Below are 21,776 nucleotides of genomic sequence, written 5' to 3'. Positions count from 1 at the left end.
TTGCATGTGCTTTGAGATTTATGGATCGTACTGAAAATCGAACTGAGAAATATCGCTCTGATTATTTGTTTTTATTTGAAATTGCATCAATATGAGTATCGGTACATGAGATTGCCCCCAAACAAGCGTATTGGTTGGGAGGGGAAATCGAAGATTCGATTGGTAGCATTGTTGAGATGCCCTAGTTACTTTGTTTGATCAAATGGGATCGCATTGCACATTTTAACAATTTATTAGTGAAGGGTAGACAAAATAACACGACAAATTTGTGTATTGGTTTTACATTCCTCCTTGTTTTCAAGAATACTAAGGTTTGAACAACCTTGTTCTAAGTTAGATTCAGACAAAAATACGTAGGATCTTATCACTGACATTGAGTTGTAACGGTGAATACAATGTTGATTCTCACTCTACTACCAAGTTTCTACTTATCTTCTATGCTCAGCTAAGGAAGTTAATTTGTCTTTAAATCTATTGATCACCCAAATTAAGCCAGATATCTTCAACACGAGAAATGGGTGTAGGTTTCTGCAGTCTCCTCCTGTGTAGTCGACCATCGGAGAGGGAAGCATCACCGGAGCGAAAGGAAGTTGAGAAGAAAGTGGTAACTCTTGAGGAATTGATCATATCTTCACCAGGTTTCAACAACACAAATATTGTTGATGTTGACGACGATGATGACGAGTACTACTCCAATATGATGCATAAACCATCATCTTCGTCAAGAAAAATCCATTCATCCTTATGTAGCTCATGTTCATGTGATGGAGAAACCAAGCCAAAGAAGAAGGTACGGTTTAGATCGCCTGAAATAGCTGACATCATCAGATACAAGGCTGGAACGGAAATCACTCCTTGATTTGCCTAGAGATATTCATGCATGCATGGATTATTAACACATTCTTCATCTACTTATCTCTCATTTCCAGAAATGCGTCTTGTTTTAATTGAGGTTGATATTTTTTATACTCTCTCAAAACATTGTGTTTCACGAATTGATAAATTTCTCTCTAATTATTGGGTTGATAAGCCCATATTTGCTTAAATTTATTCCTAAAATATAACTTTTTGATTAATGTATAAACTTAATTCACTTGTCCTTTTAATGCTAAATTTTGTTCAGTTATGACTTGCCCCATTTTTAATTATCTGAATATATACTCAAACAAGAATAGAAAATACTAATTTTATTCAATCGTCATAGAAATGTCGGCAACATTTATTAGTGAATCAAACAAGTGAACAACCTCCATATGCTTGCAGTTAAATCACCAAGAGAGTATTATAATCTTGTAGTAGAACAAAGCAAGTAGCAATTCATCAATCAACAATTCATAAAGTATAAAATCAAATTCGTAGTAGAGTAACATTCATAATGTTTAGATCAATTGTGGCCCAGGAATGATGATGTCATGCTAATGGACTGAGCCCACTAGGCTAGCGGCCCTGTCTTAACTAGAAGAAGGCTACTACCAATTTCATGATTGCAGCTTTTTATAGGTATATCAGGGCCTGGCATGAGTCTATCATTATACTCTTCCATCCCAACCAATACCATGCACGGGAAATCGTTATCCTTATCCTTATCTAAAATGATGAATAATTACTCAAAGTAAATGCTCATTCCTCCCACTCTAAGTGGAACATTTCTTTTTTGACACGAGATTTTATATAGTGTTATTTTGTGAATTAAATGGAGAGAATAAACTAAGAGAGAGTGGTGTTGCCATTTTTAGAAATGTATCATTATTCAGAGTGGGATATTCCAAAAAAGAAAATGTGTTACTTAGAATGAGACAGAGGAAGTATACTCTTATAAGGCTACAACACAATTGAGTTTAATATGCGTTTCTTACTACAGTCCTCGCTCTACCAACTGGCTAAGGTAATATTACAAATTGCACAACAATTATCATTTTACATGATTCATATAGTTGATTCACATAAATAGTACGTTGACAGTAAAATTGGCAAATCAACAATCAAATAGATAAAGGTTTTCACCTTTCAATTACAGGTGATCTTTATATAACTAATTAATCCACCTTATTTGAAATGGATAATCTTTCGGTTTGAAGTGCATTAGTTAACTGTTATTCTAATCACTTTTGATAAGCGACTTACTGTAGTAGTATGGATTAGTCACGTGGATCTCAAACTTATGCATAGTGTTTGAATTTATATATACATATTATATTCAAACAAAAATACTGTATATATTTTGTTTTTTGGGGGGTTGACCACTAGTGTGCAGGCAGCATACTGTGCTGCCATTATCGTTGTCATCACCCTAAAAACTGATCACATGAGAAATTATAAGATGGAAGATGAAAAGTAAATTATAGAAACATTTTGTACATCTATATATATGTAACATCATGTATATTTATCATATAGAGGAGTACTAACATTTTGCATGAAATCAACGTGCCTTTATGAATAGTAAAAATCTAACAAATTTTAAGGGACAAGAAAACTCATTTGTGTGTTTTGTCCTAAAAAGCCTTTGACAAGTGAAGCATCCTTCATGTGTTCATGTAATAATGTGTGGTCTATTTTTGAATCTTTATGAAGGGGGATGAATCCATATATATTACTCCATACATCTGTATATTGAAAAAGAATACAGTGCAAAATAGTAAGTATTCACCTTTACATTTATTCCCTGTCCATCCCATTAAGATTAGCTTTTATTTTTCAAAATTGATCGATAGTGACTTAACATGCGACAATATTATGTAGACACATCTTGTTGCTTACATTTTCAAATCCAAATTCCACTATTAAAGTCGATGTTACTGTTGCAATTAATCTCTAGACATAATCATAACTTTTTCCCAACTTTATAAATTCAGCTTGACTTTGATCAGAGCTCAAAAAGCCCAAAATGATAACTAAAAATCAACTTCCACATACACCTCTACTACACTACAACACATTCACTAATTAATTAATAACACAAATTAATCAATATTAAGATACTCCACTAAACAACACAATTAATTAAAGAGTCGTTGATTAATTAATTAACCTGCCAACAACATAGCTAGACAGTTTTTTTAGGTCTCTAATTTTTTCCCTAATCAAGCTAAAGATAGGGAAGCCACAATGTGAAAGAACTGGAGCTGGTCGAGGAGCTCCTTGGCTTGGCTCGTGGCTCGGCTGGCGACGCGCGAGAAAAGCTCGTCGCTGAGCTGGTCGCCGATGTGCGCGTCGACGAGGACACCGCTGACGCTGCGGCAGCTGTTGGCGAGGGCGCGGCCGATCTCTGCGGCGTCGTCGGGGTGGTTCACCACAAGCGGACTCCCGCCTCGGAAGACTTCCAGCTTGTTTATCAGGAGCGAGCCGTCGGCTTCCACCACCTCCTTGAAATCCTCTAGGCTCGGCGCGTAGACCGGAATGTTGAAGTTATCGCGTTGTTCATTAGTGATTAGGCCCTGCAATTGCAAATCGGTCACACCATACTTTTAAAACATACAGTTCCTTTTATTCGCGGATTATTAAATTGAAATAGTGTGCATGTGAATCAATCAAAGTGTCACCACACACACACACACACACACACTACTATTAGTAGTATTAACTAGTAAAAAAGTGGAACACTGGATCTCATCTGAATTAATATTAAGATCAACGAGAGTACGAGTACCTCTTGAACAAGATCTTCCCAAGCATCTTGAAAATGAGTACCGAAGAGAAGGCCGGCACCGCCCTGGTCGGTGGGGTCGGGGCAGGTCCGGCCCAAACAAACCAAGAACATGGATCCACCTCTTTTGATCTCTTTCGCCCTTGACCTCAAAAATCCACCCAAATCACTCTGAAATTGCTTCTTGTAGGCATTAGCTGTGCTCTCATTAGCACCGTGGATGAATATTCTCCCTTTATTGTACGCCGTTGATCTCTTGTCCAACACAACATCAGGTACCTGCATCCATATTTAATTTATCAAACACTATTCACAAAATAAATACACTTCTTTTATTTTTTGAAAATCATGCATGCATGAATACAAGTTATTTACTCTAAGAATTTTTTATTACTACTATTTACTAAAAATTCTAAAATAGTGTATACTCCTATAAGTATATTACTACTAATTTATATACTTATGTTTTTTGATTGGGACATATCATTGTGTAACACAAACCAAGAATAAATTTATAAGGGCAAAAAGTTAGATCATTGAACAAGTCCAAAAAGTGGTTTGTGATTAAACTAGGGGCCATTCTCAAACTGCTTTTATTCAATATTTTCTCACCTTTTTTCAAAGGCTTAACCACCATAACACAATAATCATCCTCGATAATCGACAATACTCAGTCAAAATTATTCATTTTTAATTATACCTAACCTAATTAGAGGACAGACATTAACCTAATTTCCGGCGTCATAGCTTGAATGAAATTAACTCTAGTTACATCCGTAACACGATTTTATTAAAAAGTGGTAGAAAATTTTGTAAACTTTTGATAATTGCGGACTATATTAAACTACATCTACAAATCAAGTATACTCTACATTTCTCTCCCTGACTTTACTCTTTCTCCACTTTAACTATTTATTTATTATTTTTTCAAACAAGTATAGAAAATTAAATGACTCTATTAACATGGAACACATGGAGTACTAGATGAGTAATTAATTCCAATACAACAACAAAATTTACCAAATGAGTCGTCGGACGTTCCAAAAATGGAAAAATGAGACTTTATTTTGTTACCTGAGATAGCCAGTGGAGAGAAAAGGCGGAATAGAAGACGTCGACGGACTTGGCCGGGAAGAGGCGGCGGTAGAAGGTGCCGGGGACTCCAGCGGCGAAGTAAGAGCGGTGGGTGTCGGAGGCGAGGCACTCCTCCATGCTGACGCCGCCGTAGGGGGGGAGGAGCTGGAAGAGGACGTTGAAGTCGTTGGAGGGGAGATCGGAGAAGAAGGCCGAGAACTCGGGCGGGTGGAGGCCGGCCGCCTCGTGGCGCTTCATCATGTGCTTTATGATGAAGTCCACCATGTATATGGTGTTGCTCCCGCACGAGCATCCGAGGTCCGCCACCACGAACGGCACCTCCTCCTCCTCCTCGCTCAGCCGCACCCCGTCGAGGGTCTCCCTCAGCAGGTGCACCATCGACCGGGCATGTTGCGCCTAATTAATTGAACACACACATGCATCAAATTAGTAATTAACATTCTAGAATCTTCCATTATTAATAGATCAGTCTGTCAGTAGAAACAAGTCACTCAGCCTCTTAAAAGACTTTATAAAGGGAAAGTTATTAAAGAATATATAAAAGAGAAAAAATCATTAACAAGTCGATTGGGATAAGAAATTGAATTAAACCTGGGCTTGGGAGTTGTTGACGTAGCTAGCTTCGCCCTTGCCACCTTTCATGCTTAGCATTCGCTCGAGTTTGATGTTGGAAACTACAACATTTTCAGCAGTGGGAGCCATGGATTTGAGTTGAGAGAAGAGAGGTGATTTTGTGAGTGATGATTGATTGGAGTGAGCAAGAAAAATGGGGAGTGAAGTGGGGTTTATATAGGGAAGGTGAGAGAGTGGATAGGGATCAAAATTCATGTACAGATTGCTTTACTTCCTGACATTGTCGGCTCTCTCTCATATTTCAACACCATCAACGAATTATGCTTCTATTCATTGTGTCACCATAAAGATACATGTCTAAATTATTGATTTGTTTTTTGCAGATGAAATGAAATTATAGGGGGTTTGGATTAAATCTTAATTAAGTTTGGTGGTAATAAAGTTAAAAAGCGAGAATGGGCCTCACATGCAGATTCAAGAAATCAGGCCCAAGATTGACGCCGGGTTTCAATGTTTGAATCTCTACGTAATTCTCATCTAATCACTTTAGGGTTGGGTTTTCTTACTAAAAGATTGATACTACTATTTTTATATATGTAGGAAGCTAAATAGCTAATCATATAGATCCTCCTCCTTTTTTAAGTATTAAGTATATAGCTCCAAATTTGTACTACACATGGTATAATCTCACAACACTAGTTGTATTTACAATGTCATCACAACAGATATCCAGATATACAGTGTTAGCATGCTATTTATACAATGTCATCACATCATGTAGCATACCAGTTGTACAATTTTATCACATGCAATATCAACACATGAATTCGTGCAAAATTTATTGTATGAACTTATGCAAATATGATTTTGTTAGACTCCTCATAAAATTATACTCATTTGCCCCAAGCTACTTGATGCATTTTTTATAGCCAACAGATTTAAGAAATTGGTGTTTAGAGGTTAAGGGAGAAGTGGAAAGGAGACGGAAATGGCGATGGAGGAGAGGGAACGAGTTTTCGGTTACGGGGAAGAGGAAGGAAGGGGCGGTGAACGAGTATGCGCGCATATAAGTCTTTACATTTTCGAATTCCTTTTAACAAATTAAGTAGATTCATATCTTCAGATTGATTCCCCTCCAATAAATGGGACCAGTTTACAAGCAAGCAACATATCTTTTTTTAAAAAAAATTATAAATTATTGAGATGAAATTAGGTCGTTGGTTTATTTTATACTTTTCGATTTGAGATTTGGTCCATGGAGCTTGACCATTTCTAAAGAAAAGATGATCACGCAACGTCCGGATATTCAAAAAAGAGAAAAGTTGTTTTCATTCTCTATTTGACAATAAGACTTTTCTAGGTGGATTTTAATTTTTACAAATATAAATAAGTTAGTACAATTAATACTACCGGAATGAGTTTTACAATATGAGATGTTAAATGATTTTTATTTTGGTTATATGTTACTTCTATGACGCTTTTGAATGGAATATGTGATTTTTCGATGTAGAAATTAACGATCATATGAAATTACTAAACTAAATAATACTAACAATTTTCGATTTATTTCATATGTATGTTGCTCAAGTGAAGTAACCAATTTGGACAATCAGTTGATAAATTATAGTACTGCTTTTATTTAGTTAAATGAGAATGGAACCAGAAAGAATAGTACCAAGATTGAAGGAAGATTCTAATCATCAAATTCATAGTTAATACTATAATAGATTTCAAATCAAGTTAAAGATATAACTGATTCAACGGAATGCACTAATTAAGTAAACTTTGCTAGTTAATGGACATAGGGTTTGACTTAAGGGGTTGCAATGTCTCATGAATTACGCAGCGCAGTCACGGGGATTGAAATTCTAGCTCTACACATTTTTTTTACACAAATTATATTTCATTAAATAAAACAAAACTTGTGATTGTTTTTTAAATTTTTGCATATTAGCATAATAGAAATTTATGTGTGTAAAAGGAATATAAAATAAAAAAATAATTTGTTTTTAACCATCAAAATGAGGAATTATAGTATACAGATAATATGAAAGTTAAATCAGATTTGATTGATCTTAGGTTTCGTATATTAAATTATTGGGAATCGCATAGTGTGGGCCCTGCATTTTCTGATTATTCAGCTAATGCTACTTAATAAATTAACTACCAACGGTAAAACTGATTTCGCCATATTAAATCATGATTAAGAGACTAATCAGTGTAGTCTGCCCTTCATAATCTTGCCCTGTTCTAAAAAGTGAGATCATTATTTAAATAGTAATAGTTAATATTTGTCGTCCAGTATACGTATTTTAGTGTAATGAATTTTAATGGGAAGTAATAAACAGTGATTTCGACTTTTTCTTGGTATGATTGAGAGATTAGAGAGATCTCAGCAAAGATCACATGTTTCCCAACAAACTGGTGGAAATTCTTTTTCAACTTAATACTCATAAGAAAGAAAGAAGTGCAAAAAATGATAGTTTCGAATCTTTTAATTAGTGCATAATCGTCTTTACGCAAATGTGAAATGTCATTCCCCAATTCGTTGAGATATTAATTATAGATATTTTGAGATTAATCTCTTTCCTCATATTAATAGCAGATTTTTATTTTCAATAAAGTCAGTATCAATCTCATTAAATTACACACATATTTTATTTAATTATAAAACATAGTACGTACTTCATAAATTACAAGGCATATCACTAAGATTGACATTTTGTTACTCGTAACCTCAAATTTATGATAAATGGTTGATTTTATCAATTGTTTGAGAGGCAGTTGCTCAAAAATGTCTGAATAGTTTAAGATGTTAGTATCGTTTAGTACTTGTTTCAGTTTAATTTTAGAATAAAGTTGCTCTGGTGATTGTAATACCAACGTGGCGGCTGAAAATTACACGCCGATTGAGTAATCAGTGTGTGATTTTAGATAATCGATGTGTAAATTCGGTTGAAATGTCGATATTTCGATCGCTATGAAATTTGTCCCATAAATTTTATTACAAAAAATTAAATAGGACATTTTCAACGCTCCCAAAACATGACAAAACTGACCATTTACCCTCAAATTTGTTAGTACTTTAAATACCCCCAAATTTATTATACTATACTTTAAATATTATATAAACTCCAAACTAAGATCTTGACGGTTAGAAAATGTCAACAAATGACAAAATAACATCAACAGAAAATGTCAATACAGTTTCAACATATTTTCTACGCAGCATCAATCGTTAACATTATATTGACATTTTCTGTTGATGTTATTTTGTCATCTGTTAACATTTTTTAATATCTGTCGACGCAAACAAGACATTAAATAACTCCATATAAGACAAGAAAAAAAGGCAGATGATATTTGAATCCGACTACACAGTTGTGCATGGTGGCAATGTGGCAGCCATTACAACAATGCTGTCTGAAATAGCATCATATTATCATTGATTTTTTCTTATTCTCTATCATTCCACATCTATGATATTAATTATAACAAACTCATGCCATTTTAATTTATATCAATCCCAAACAATAATACCCAAGCCCCAAACCAGCCCCCACAGCTTGAAATCGATTTATAATTGATTAAATTGGAGATTAGAGGTGAGTAGTGAGTAGTGCGCGGAATTGTGTCTGTGTTTATTTTGTCGGACCAAACAGTAGCTTTTCACTTTATAGCCATTTTATTCAACCTAATATTATTACAACACTTGATACAACCTATATTCTACATACTTCCATTTAATAAGATGTAATGTCAACTTCTCAAAAAAAATATATGTCAAGTCTCACTGACTCATGGCACGTTGGTTTAGTCGGATTATGTTATGAAAAAGTAATCTGATTTTCATCAAAAAAAATTGTGTTTGATTGGCGTTTTATCTAACAATGAAAATAATCCTAGGGTTTATATGCTACTATAAAGTATGTTTCGAGCTGTTTGTATATGTAAAATTGTGGACACATTGTATTTTGGTTTCTGTTTATGTTGTGTTTTACAAGTATTGTTGTCTAAAAGCAAACAAATTTAAGTCTTCTGCATTGCAGAGTGTGAGTAAATCGGTTCCTCACAAAACTAAAGCGGTATTTCACAATCTAGATAAGTTATCTATCGCGAAAGATTTCTTGCCTTAAGACCAAAAAAAAAAATCGGAGAAATGTAGAAGGAACAATTTTGAACTTTAATCTTGAGAATATACTTAGTTGCCAGTTGAAGTACGTCATTTATCAATGAACAAGAAGTTATTATGACAAGCTAAAGTGGAAAATTAATGATATGGTTGCTAGTTGAAGTACGTCATTGTGTACATTGGTCGTTTAAGCCATTTAGATGTTTTGTACATCCATTTGTTGCATTAATTTGTAGGCAATTGACAAATTTATTGGACTAAAGTTATGTATTGAAGCCCAACTGTCCTCATATAAAGACATTTGAAGTTTTTATAGCACAAGAATAAATTTTATTATCAGATACTATATCTTGTAAAAAAATCAATGAAGGCTATTCAAAGAAAACACATTTGTCTTTTATTTATTTATACTATAAAAGTACTCACTATTGAGTATTGGTCCTCTAAAAATTGTTATGTATTTGTTGTGTTATAGAATATAGCGTCATGGCATTCTTGCATTATACGCTGGATTTTATAGGAAATAATTGCATGCAGACAGCTTGGAGTAGCAGCAATTATTTATGCATAAATATAGTGTAGTTATAATGTTTGAGCATCTCCCACACACTGGGCCATATTAATATATATTTTCTTTTCATAAAATTATTATATACGGATGTACTGAAAGTCGGCCTTTTTCCTTTTCATTTGATTTTTAAATTTTATTTTGTTTGGCTTTATTGATTGAATTACCAAAGTACTACTAATTAATTAAGTATTCGAGTATTATTGCATTACATTTTTTTTGAATTAGTGATATTTTTATTTTAGAAGAGACGAACGAAAGCAAATTAATTGAATTGGCATCTTATGTTATGTGGGGCTTCAGTGTGACAGGTGCAATTTCTTGGTGGGTCAAAAGCTGGATTTGCAACTGTAAAACACTGTTGTAAAGAAAAATATAATTATGCTTAATGTTTTTGCAAGGAATTGTTTTTCAGGCTTTGTATCATTTGTCCTCCTTGAATATGACCCATGTCGCACGCACACCCAATTTTGGCAACCATTCTTTTTAAAAAAAAAAAATAATTTAGATGAAACTTCCGACAACCACCTTTTTTTCAAGAATTATAGCCTTATTTTTGCAATGCATTCTAACTATGACATTGGTAACTTTTGGTTCGCTTCTTCTTCATCATATATATTCTGTGGCAATTTTTTGCATGTTATAAAAAGTTGCAAATGTGATTTACTCAAGTTGATTTTATAAAAAATTACAAACGTATGAATAAAATCACAGCCCTTTTTGGTATGATAGGATGGAATGAAATGACAATTTCTATGTGTTTTCATTTCATTTTCTCTTTCGTTCTATGCATCAAGCAAATGAATATAATGGAAGTAGGAATAACATTCAATTCCGGCCTAAGGAATTTTATGCGATAATCCAACAACGAAACAATCTTATGACAGCGGCAGCAGCAACAGGCAGAGCAGTTGGAGAAGTCATAAAGATGTTCATAGCAGTTGTGTTTGTCGCCCTTATATCCAAATCCTTTTAATATACATCACCCATACTAGACTCTCTTTCTTGTTTGTATCTCCAATTGAACATAGGTCTACCTTTAAGAACCTTGTGTACATTAGATTCTATTAACACATAGTATTTGACTTTTAATTGGCTCAATCCAAAGTTTGATTCTTGCATCGAATTTCTCCACGCTAAACTTTGCAAAACTTGAAGTCTCTTGATGTATTAATGTTTATCCATCTTAATTGAATGGTCGTCTCACAACTCACAAGAGTCTAGGGTTGGAACGGTACGGTATACCGCTCCGAAATGGCCATACCGCATACCGTACCGTACCGTGCGGTATGACCAAAAACCATACATTTACCGTACGCTTTTGTCGGTATACCAAAATTTAGATATCGTTACCGTACCGCTTTTTTCGGTATACCGTACCGTGATTTCGGTATATACCGCAATTGCGGCATATACCGTATTTGCGGTATACCGTAAATTTGCGGTACATACCGCAATTGCGGTATGATGCGGTATACCGCGGTATATACAAAATGCATGCCTTTACCGTACCTAAAACTGTCGGTGCGGTATGATATCGTACCGAAAAGTACGGTATACCGAAAATTCGATATTTTTGGTATTTTTTCGGTACGGTAAGTGCGGTATTTCAGTATTTCGGTATATTTTCCCAGCCCTACAAAAGGCACTTGGACATTTATCAAGAAATCATTTATGAAGAGGAAGATCAAACAACGTTGCAACCACTGAGCACATTCGAAATATTAAGAGACTTGGACTTGCTCTAATACCACTCTTGGAAAATCAAAGTCTCATTCATTAATAGAGAAAAAGGAAAAAGAACAAAAAATAATTGAAGAATAATATAATTCCTCCATCCCATAATAATAGATGGCATAACTTAGAGAATGACACGAGATTTCAGAAAATTTTGTTTTGTGTGTTAGGTGGAGAGAGAAAATAGTTATATTAATGCGAGAGACAGTTTTTTCTAAAAGAAAATGTGATATCTTTTGTAGGACAAACTAAAAATAAAAATGTGACATCTATTATGCAACGAAGGGAGTAGTAATAACATTCACCAACGTACGAATTTAATTTGAAAGTGGAAACAGTAAAGTCAGATAAAACCACGACTCATAAAGAAAATTCACTAAGTACATATGATAACTTTCTACAATGACACATTATTTCTCTCACAAGAGAAACTAACATTAACGAATTTTGAAGATAGCTAATCACAATTTACAAAATAGTGATTGGTGCAATTGTATTAAAGACACTTGGCTTCTTACAAAACTTAAGAAGTAGCTTCTTCGCTTTGATCACAAAATAGGCATGAGACAAACTACATTTTATTTTAATACAAGCAAAATGAAAATAATATAAATAGAGTGTGTATAAATCATTTTGTCTCAGTTAAGAGTTGCACATGCCTACGTATTAGTTTATATTTATATTGATTTCATTTTTTAAGAAAAAAAAGGAGAAGACAAATACATAAGTTGTAAGAGGCTAGATATGTAGATGTGTATTATATACTATATGAATAGATAGCAATTATTTAGAAAAGGGTTTCTATTTCCAATAGAACGGCATGCAGGTATGTAAGGAACACATTTTCCTATATTATTCAATTATTTCAACTTTGTGTTGGGGATTTTCAGGCATAATTCCAACATGGCCCCGGTTATTTGGTCAATTAATCAACAGCAGTAAATTCAATTGTCAACTATAATTGTATAGTTTACTACTTAACTATCACCAAGAGAAAGGAGAGTAAGAGATATTTTTGTTTATGAAATTTTGTTGAATTTTCTTGATAAATTATTAATAGGTTGCTTCACTCGACAAGAAATTTCAACTGCAGAGAGGTACCGATTAGTAAAAGAAATATTCATCCAAAAAAGTCTATAACTGATGTTTTAAATAGAAAAGGCTAAACATAGACTATAATCTTTCAATTGTGATTCATAATTTTATTTCACAAAATTCTATGAGCAACGAAGAGTGAGGGGTTTTCTTGAAAAGGGAAACTGTGGGGTGTCTCAATCAGTTTATACATGATATACATACATGTAGGGAATATATGGGACTAACAAATCTTGAAACTTGAATGAATTTAATGGAGTTATAGACTTTAGTTTTTTAATTATAGTAGATTTTGTTTTCTTCTTTTTTTGGATCTTATGAGTAGTAACGAAGATATTAGGTTTAGTAGACCCTATCCTCTATTGCGTGTTGTGAGTAATCAAATCCGCATTTAATTTTGGAATTGTTCAACGAAATATAAGTTGTGTGGATCGGCGTGGATTGAGCTGCCATCACTTTATCTCGAGGCACAATCAATCCTTTTGTTTTTATATCGCATAGGGGTGGCAAATTGAATGAGCTAGATCGTTATTGGGTCAACTTGATTACAACCGAACTCAATAACACTTATCCAAAATCCGACATGTTAAAATAATTCTCAACCCGAACACAAATCTGGCATACTCCCTTCGAACCCGATGAGCTGACACAACACAATATGATATGAATCTGATTTACATGTTTAAAACTTGTTACTACACGGCTAAACCTGATTCACATGATAAAAACATGATTTACACGATTAAAACCTAATTTACACAAACCTAGAGAATGAAACTAAAGTATATTTTTTTTGTAAGAGAATAAAAATAATTAAATAATATTTATTTTATTTAATTGGCTACTAGAACCCAACCAGAACTTGACACAAACTCATAAATTTTGTATGTATTCATGTGGAGTTTTGGTATCTTGACTGAAATTGTTAGCTCAATGCTTGGCTAAATTCATTATCTTCCAATTCTATTTCAATTATGCCTATCGACATTGTAGTAGTGAAATTGGTGTTGGCATCTACTCGCAATGTCTACAATCTACTTCATAGATGCATTCCATGTCGCAAAGAGAAGATATGATGTTATGCTATCTTATATGCCACCTCACTTTAATTCTGTGAAATAAATTTTATATGCATTTGATATGGATAATATGGATTGTGGAAAAGTAGAGAAAACGTTGAAGTTGCTGAATAGGAATGATATGATACTGTTGGGTAGCCGACAGCGTAATTACTGTTCCACTAAGACAAGCATCCAGCAAATTTGTATAGGCTTAGGCTTGTTCAAATTTGAGGTCGAATTGAATCATGTTCATCTCCTATCATTACTGTTTATGTGGATGTGACAACCCACCTCCATAACTAAATTATGAATACACATCATGCCTCACCTTTATTTGGACACCAATTTACCATATAATGCAAAGTATACAACCTAACTATATACTTTTCTTAGAGATAAAAAAATTTCTATGAACCATTGACCAAGCCAAGAAGCCCAGAACCAGTGAGGCCTTAAGAAGAGCATATGTTTCTTACATTTTTAATGTAGAATCAGTTTGTATCTAAATAATTAGGAGCTAACAAAAGTAGTAGTCACATTTACATCAAACAATCATATATTATTGGGGATGAGCATTAAAAGGGTTGCAAGTAAATTCACCTAACCACATAATGATACACTACAGAGTCTACAGGCTACAATTAAGCGCTAACCTATTGTACACAAAACTGGATTTCAGCATCATCCCGTTTGCTATACCCGTTACAAACTGCTCCATGTTACACCGAATCGCGCAACCTTCTGTTGATCTAGCACGAGATTACTATGGGTTAATGACAGCAGAAACATTCATAATCAAACGTCTAATTTACTGAGGACATGATGAGATTTGAGATGAACAGTGTAAGATGCACAGCTTAAGGGACTATCGAACCATATAAGGTACACAGCAGAACATTATAAATACAAAAAACTAACCAACCGGAATATTGTGTGATTCCTAACAGGTATGCATGTGCTCACTTGATAAGAATGTGATGTGCTAAAAGAGATCAATATAATTAACTCACTCACCTACTATGATCGCAACATTCTTTAACAGGAAATGTCCCGGAATAGTCCTTTTGCTTCATCATAAACCCATCTGTCACACAAGAGAGATGTATTGAACATAAGGTACCCAGAATGCATGTATATATGTATATTTGCATCCGTTTTTACTTAGGTAATTCACTTGACAAACAGGTGAGTTTTATGATCAATCCTACTAAATGTATCTCTTATTGCAATTAACTACTAAATCTGATAATCCATTGGGTTCTTCATAACCTACTCTCATCTTCGAATATCATGATGTATTGTACTTAAAACCAGCCCAGAAGACCAGCCACCATTACAGAACAGATACATACAGTGGAGACTGGGAACTGAAGAGTATGGGTAGCAACAAAGGCATATATGCAAGTCAATATGTCATGTTGTCCATTTACTCACATAACCTGAATATTAGCTAGTAAGGAAATCATGGTTACTATTGAGGAGCAACAGGCTTTAACCCTAGAATACATCTCACAATCAAAAAGCCAAATTTATGACCAGGCATGCACACGGTTTGTCATTGTGAAAGAGATGTAACTCATAAGTAGCTACGCATTTAGCAAATTAACTCACTTGCACAGATAAACTGGAGGCAAATTGTCAATAATTTGTCTCCCGGAACGAATTCTCCTATCACTTTCTTCAGCAAATTTTCTTGGAGTGAGGACTTCACAAGGGCCTTCTATTAAGCCAGCCATCACGGATCTACCACAAGCTGACTCATAAACCTGAAAAATTCACAAGAACAAGATGTCTATAAATGGAGCTTCACAAACCACTCATTCTAGTTAATAAACCATGTCAGTAAATCACCACATTGACAACATAAGAAACCAAAAAATATCGACAAACCAAACAGGACTTCACCTCACTGCTTTCGAGGCCGCATGGACGGCCAACAGCTTTAGGAAAATCACCAGGAAAGTAACATTGATTCACCATTACCCACTTTGTTGCGGTATTTTTATCCTCCCACATAGCCTGCAACAATGAAGCAATGTTCATGATGAAAACCAACACACAAAATATAGCATATTTAGTCCCTATCATAAAAAATTAGGAAAACAGTTCTGCAAAGCAAAAAATACATCATTCCGATCAATCCAATAAAATCAGTTTTTTAACACCTATTAATCTATATGCCGGCCTCATCAGTTGATTATCTTGGCATTAAGCACTGGTCAAACCAAGAGATTTATATTAAATATTACTCCCTCTATTCCATACTAGTGAAGGCATTTCTTTCGGGCACGGAGATTAAGAAAATGTTGTGTAATGTTATTAAATAAAAAGATAATAAAGTATGAGAGATGAAAAAGTAGAGAGATGAAAAAGTAAGAGAGAGACAAAGGTAAGTGATAAGAAATGTGTTGACTTTTACTAAAAGAGAAATGACACCACTACTATGGAACGTACCAAAATGCCAAAATGACTCTACTATTATGGAACGGAGGGAGTAGTATACTTATTACTTAAGCCCAGTAACATGATGCATAGTACAGAACTCCAGCAAAATCCATAAATGCATGGTGCACAGATGCTAAAATCTCTATCTTCCTAAAATAATTCAGAGTTCTATAACTAATCACAATTGTACTGTAAAAACAATGTTGAAGAATGCAAAACCATCTTTTATGCGAGGTATCCTAAACTTATAGGTGCAAATTGAGTAACAAAGTCCAGATATATATAAAATTATAGCAATTTCCTTGCATTGAATTTTCTTAGTCATAAAAACAGCTGTCTTAATTATCACCAGGAATCAATTCAGCAAATTCATCAGGAATCATAACAGTGAATTTGTAGGCCCATTATCAGATCTCATAATATAGTATTACTATCTTAACTAGCTCGATTGAGAAAAGGTGCCTGAAATATTTTTTAGGACAAGCATGTAAGACAATAAGTCAATAACTTTAGGCAAGTATCAAAAGATTACAGGGGAAATTATCACTAGCTGACCTGTAGCTTTGAAGGTGTAAGTTTGCCATTGTCAAAGTGAATAAGAACATAATCCCTAAGTTTATATAGATGTCCACTGATGCAGCAAGATGAATAATAAACTTTTTTATCCAAAATCTGGACAGGGTCACCAATCCAGTTGACAGGATGCAAACTGCGTGATGAAGAGTTATCCTGGTTTGTTTCCTCAACATTTGCAGCAATTTCTGGAAGATTACCATACACAACTTCTTGATTGTTCAGGTGATCTGTGTTGTTTGAAGATTCATCACCATGAGATTCTTTTGCATCCGTCGGCAAGAAGTGATTTTCCAGCGATTTCTCCAGCAGACTTGCTTCTACAGACTTCGGAATTTCCTCCAACTTATCAGATGTGTTAAAAGCTATCGCTGGCTCAGTCAAAGAATTTAGTTTTATTTCAGCAGATTTCACATCATCTGGGTTTATAGATGAAACATTTGCAGAATTGATGGTTTCCAACTTTTTGGGGCAATTCCCAGATGATGCTAGGTCATCCATCTTAGCACCAATAGAGGCATTAGCATTCTCCGGCATTGGTTTATTTTCTTCTTTCTCAGATCCAGATGTCTGGTGGTAATCTTTATCACCTACAACTCCACTTGAACTGTTTTCCACAGTAGCATTCCCATTAAATATTTCTTTCATTTGGCTGACTTTTTCTTCTGAAGTACCATGTAATTTACTTGAAGTAGATGTAATAGATGCTGGATTTGATGGCAGTTTTGGTGTGTTGACATTTCTCATGACACGGCCATATTTAGGAGGCAAAGGTTTGCCATTGCTTGCAGACAAACATGTTCCACAATGCCACTCCCCTCTTGGAACTCCCTTTTGATTAGTAGTTTGGAGGCACTTTATGTGATACCCTTTCTCACAATGATCACAAATGAGTATACTATCTATCTCCGTTACCATCGACTTGCAAATCTGACAAGTCAAAGCCTTACTCATATAGTCCCTAGAAGGAGGAATCCAAGTAGGTCGTTCAGTGATCCGTGGTTGCAATAATTTCTGGACAATCTTACAAATCTCAGAATGTGTATTTCCCAGTAGTGGAGGAGGCTGGACATGGCTAGTGCCTTGTGACAGTGGTCCTATCTGAGAACCAACTGCCCTAGCTGTTGCTTCGGGGGCTAGTACAGCCCCTCCCCCAACCTTAAGGGACATATTTACAGGCACCTTATTATCTGATGCCTGATGGGAAGGATGTACAGGCTGTGGGTGTACTGACCACGTTGAAGTCCTCACAGTTGAGTTAGTAGAGTAATTAGCTGCAAAATGACATATTGCAAAAGTTTGAATATCAAATAATGAGCAATGAAGTACATTGAGAAGATGCTACATGGTCCTAGAACTCCTATTGCAGTACAAAATAAGACACCTTATAAGATTACAATAGAATAGATATCTACACTAGATTACCTAATCTACATTAAAGTGTTGGTGCTAGCAGAGTAAGGTTTCAGCATAAGTATTAACCTTGTGCAAGCAGAAGCTATTATCTACGAGGAACATTTTTCAAATATTTAACTACACAGCAGAGAAATTAATCCTTCAACATTAAAAGCAAGTTTCATTTTACCTTGAATTTGCTGAGGGTGTGAAGAACCATTTGGTCTTCCATCTGATCTGATGTGTGACCGGTCAACTCTTGGTAATGCTGCAGAATTCAAATGGCTAGGAAGCAATCCGCTAGAGACTACTGGTCTTATCTCACTAGTAGGAAGCTGATATGGTAATGGTGCAGAATTTACTGCCGCATTATGGACTAAAGGGGAAGGGGATTGGAAACTTCCAGAAGATATTGGCATGTGACTTGATTTGTCGGACTGAGGCATTCGAATTGGATGTGCCATGTTTCGACTTTCAGCAGCTGATCCAGAGTTTGGATGAAGATGAGATGAATGAGGAGTAGATGGTAGTGAGAAATTTTCTGCTTTCTCCATCTAACAATAAAACACAGAATAAAGCACATGTTACTGGGAATTCAGTGCTGTATGAGAAATGCAACAAACCTACTATATTAATTCTGCTAATGGACTGTACGAGCTTTTAAAAGCAAATGCAGGATCCTATAAGTTGTAGCTATTAGCTAAGCACAAAAAATGTTTGCTACAGTACTACCACTACACAGAAACCGTATAAGATGGAAAGTTTTATTTCAGACCACAGATCCAATTATGAAAGATATTGTAAATAAACCATGTTTTAACAAAACAAGATGCAATGCGCAATCCAGCAATCCCTATATTTTACATTTTCCTTTACTCTCATTAGCACTATTTTGCTAAGCGTCGAATATTTTCAGAACAATCCTTGGAATTCATCATATCATGCACATATAATAAATAAAATGAAATTCACACAAATTAAAAACTTGAAAAGCTTAGATGTACATACTTTGTAAATTTTAAGCCACTCTCATCTTATCAAACAGTACTATTGTTTATTGCCAGATATAATCTTCTCTGATTATAGTAGTCCAAACTTTAAACCTAATATCCATAAAGCACGAAAGCATTATTCCTTAAAGTTCTGACATCTTTTAAACGAATCACCACAAAAGCAGATGTGGATGGTTCAGGATTCAGATAACCAAAACTCAAAGCTAAGATTTCCAATGAGGAGGAGTCTGTCACCTAGAGTGACTGTTTTGTCTTGTCATAAAACTATCTAGTCAAGGTAACCTGAGCTTCAGTTTGCTGCAACGAATAATTGATAGTATCCATTCATTAAATTCCCATGAATATGAATTATGAACTGAGAAAGTTTTACGATTAATGCTGAAACAGACCCACAAATGCACACATAGGGTTCAACATTATGATGAAAACACAAAAATGTAGAAGCAAAATTTGAGTATTCAAATATAATAACTGTAAGCTTATTTGTGCAAGTGTAGGTGTACCATGTATCAGTGAAATCAAGTCAAACATGGACTTAAGTTGCACCGGGTTTAACAGATACCCATAATGACTATATCTCTATTTCAAAGTTACTACCCTAAACATAATGTGCATAATACTCTATCTTCCTCCTTGGGCCATGGAGTTTGATATTAGTAAGATTATACCACTAATAAGTTTCATATAATTTTCTTTTTTCTTAAAACTTGATGACTTCCATGTCTAATCCACATACTTAAACACATCTTAGCGAGTGTATCATAGATTTATTTACTACACAGCTGAGGGACCCCATAATTATGTATATTATAGAAGCATGAGTAGGGACAAAAGCATTGTGGTGAAGCAAATCATATCCCACATCGGAGAATGGACAAGAGTTGCAAGCATATATAAGGGCTTCCCCAACTCCATTAGTGTGAGGCCTTTTGGGGAGTACCCCAAGAGCAAAACCGTGAGGGCTTTGCCCAAAGCGGACAATATCATACTAATGTGGAGTTCGGGTGTGCACCACCGATCCCCAACAAGCATGAAGAATTAGATGATTCAAATTAATGTAAGTTCCACTTACTTGAAAAACACAAATCTGTCAAACAAAACTTTCTACTTAAAAGGTACAAGACCGGGGGACATTCGAAGCACATTAAACGAGACACTGGGACTCTGGGAGGCTTCCACCAAACACAGAAACAGTAGAGGCATGAGAATGATAGAAGTAGAACAATTTATGAATTGAATTCCCTCAAACAGTGGAATTCCAAATCTATAATCGATCTGAAATCATCATAAAGACAATTTTAAGTGTTATTAGAGGCATGATCCCTAGATTACCACAAACAGCACCAAACAAAGTAGTCAAAATCTCAAAAATCAAAGAACAAACCTTTTTCTTGGATGCCAACAGCTTCTCCGCTATGGACATTTTAGGAGGCCGAAACCCTTGCTTCTGCTCTTTCAATTTATTAAGCCCCATATCCTCAATGACACCCCCAAAACCCTCGCTCGGGAAAACGTCCTTGGGGGCAAAACCCTCACAAACCTGGGCCAACTTATTCCAGGCCTCCGCCATCAATTCCTTCTCAACATCAGTGGGGCCCTTTCCTCCCCGCATTTTCCCCATGGCCGCTAACACCAACACCATCTCAGCTACCTTCCGAACATCCCCAACCAAATGCCGCTCGCCCAATCCTCTACTCCTCTTCGGAGGCGGCGGCGAGGCTTCTTTAGAGACTTCCAGCTCCTCCTCCGCTGCCCTCTTTTCAGCGACAGGCTCCGATCTCGCCTCGGGAGTGATGCCGACCGCTGATTCCATCCGAGAAAGAGCAGTCACACAGAAATGCGCGTGGAATCGGGGCAAGAATCCGGTCAAACCTGCAATAAAGAGAGCGAGCCATGATTAATTGATAAGAGAGAGGAAAACAAACCCTAGGGGGGATGGGAGAGAGGGGAAAGATGAAATTAGGAATCGTAATCGTAAAAAAAAAACTTAAAAATTAAACCTTTTGGCGGGTAATTTGTAGAGAGGTAGAGAGAGGAGCTTTGAGCGGTGAGTAAATCAAAATCAAATCGTATGTAGGTGAGAATAGGGGTGGGGGGTTTTGGGGGTCGTGGCCAGCAAAAAAACTTGAACCAGAGAGAGAGAGAGAGAGAGGGTTTGGGTGTTTTTTCGTTTCTATTTTCCCTTTTTCTTATTTTCGCCTTTTATATTTGCTGATTCCCTATTGGCTGATTCTACAGTAACGGGCTGGCATCACCAACGGGTGACTTACTTTTTCAATAATCTATAAATAAAAATTGATATATTTGATTTTGTCTCATTATTTGGAGGAGTGTTTATCATTTGATAAAACAAATGTTACATGAAAAATCTCAACGAATTTGACATATATAGCAACTGAAATTATACTTCACATAGTTACGCGGAAATAGACATTTAATGTGT

At 35.3% G+C, this 21,776-nt stretch overlaps 2 protein-coding genes across 2 annotated transcripts; both read right to left on the bottom strand.

Moving 5' to 3' along the window:
• Positions 1-2,946: 2,946 nt before the first annotated feature.
• LOC121756544 (indole-3-acetate O-methyltransferase 1-like) lies at positions 2,947-5,620 on the bottom strand. Its single transcript, XM_042152110.1, has 4 exons — positions 5,333-5,620; positions 4,721-5,137; positions 3,650-3,925; positions 2,947-3,437 (listed from the first exon to the last, which is right to left on the bottom strand). Exons 1-4 carry the CDS (start codon positions 5,567-5,569, stop codon positions 3,084-3,086), a joined length of 1,284 nt encoding a protein of 427 aa, XP_042008044.1. The 5' UTR covers positions 5,570-5,620; the 3' UTR covers positions 2,947-3,083.
• Positions 5,621-14,303: 8,683 nt separating this feature from the next.
• Positions 14,304-21,492, bottom strand: LOC121755960. The gene is made up of 8 exons (XM_042151410.1): positions 21,334-21,492; positions 20,718-21,205; positions 18,511-18,874; positions 16,908-18,199; positions 15,813-15,926; positions 15,519-15,673; positions 14,922-14,991; positions 14,304-14,656 (listed from the first exon to the last, which is right to left on the bottom strand). Exons 2-7 carry the CDS (start codon positions 21,144-21,146, stop codon positions 14,943-14,945), a joined length of 2,403 nt encoding a protein of 800 aa, XP_042007344.1. The 5' UTR covers positions 21,147-21,205; positions 21,334-21,492; the 3' UTR covers positions 14,304-14,656; positions 14,922-14,942.
• Positions 21,493-21,776: the final 284 nt, after the last annotated feature.

This window comes from Salvia splendens, chromosome 11 (genome assembly GCF_004379255.2).
Source record: "Salvia splendens isolate huo1 chromosome 11, SspV2, whole genome shotgun sequence".
Lineage (NCBI taxonomy): Eukaryota > Viridiplantae > Streptophyta > Magnoliopsida > Lamiales > Lamiaceae > Salvia > Salvia splendens.
This window is presented reverse-complemented; position numbering and strand designations above follow the sequence as displayed.

What these genes read in the sequence shown, in the direction of transcription:
- LOC121755960 (XM_042151410.1), bottom strand. Translation starts at nt 21,146, where the DNA reads ATGGAATCAGCGGTCGGCATCACTCCCGAGGCGAGATCGGAGCCTGTC. An exon ending in ACACCCTCAGCAAATTCAAG is followed by an intron (nt 18,200 to 18,510) that starts GTAAAATGAAAC and finishes GTCATTTTGCAG; the next exon opens with CTAATTACTCTACTAACTCA. An exon ending in CCTCCAGTTTATCTGTGCAA is followed by an intron (nt 14,992 to 15,518) that starts GTGAGTTAATTT and finishes CTTGTGTGACAG; the next exon opens with ATGGGTTTATGATGAAGCAA.
- LOC121756544 (XM_042152110.1), bottom strand. Translation starts at nt 5,569, where the DNA reads ATGAATTTTGATCCCTATCCACTCTCTCACCTTCCCTATATAAACCCC. An exon ending in TCAACAACTCCCAAGCCCAG is followed by an intron (nt 5,138 to 5,332) that starts GTTTAATTCAAT and finishes TCAATTAATTAG; the next exon opens with GCGCAACATGCCCGGTCGAT. An exon ending in GGGAAGATCTTGTTCAAGAG is followed by an intron (nt 3,438 to 3,649) that starts GTACTCGTACTC and finishes TTGCAATTGCAG; the next exon opens with GGCCTAATCACTAATGAACA.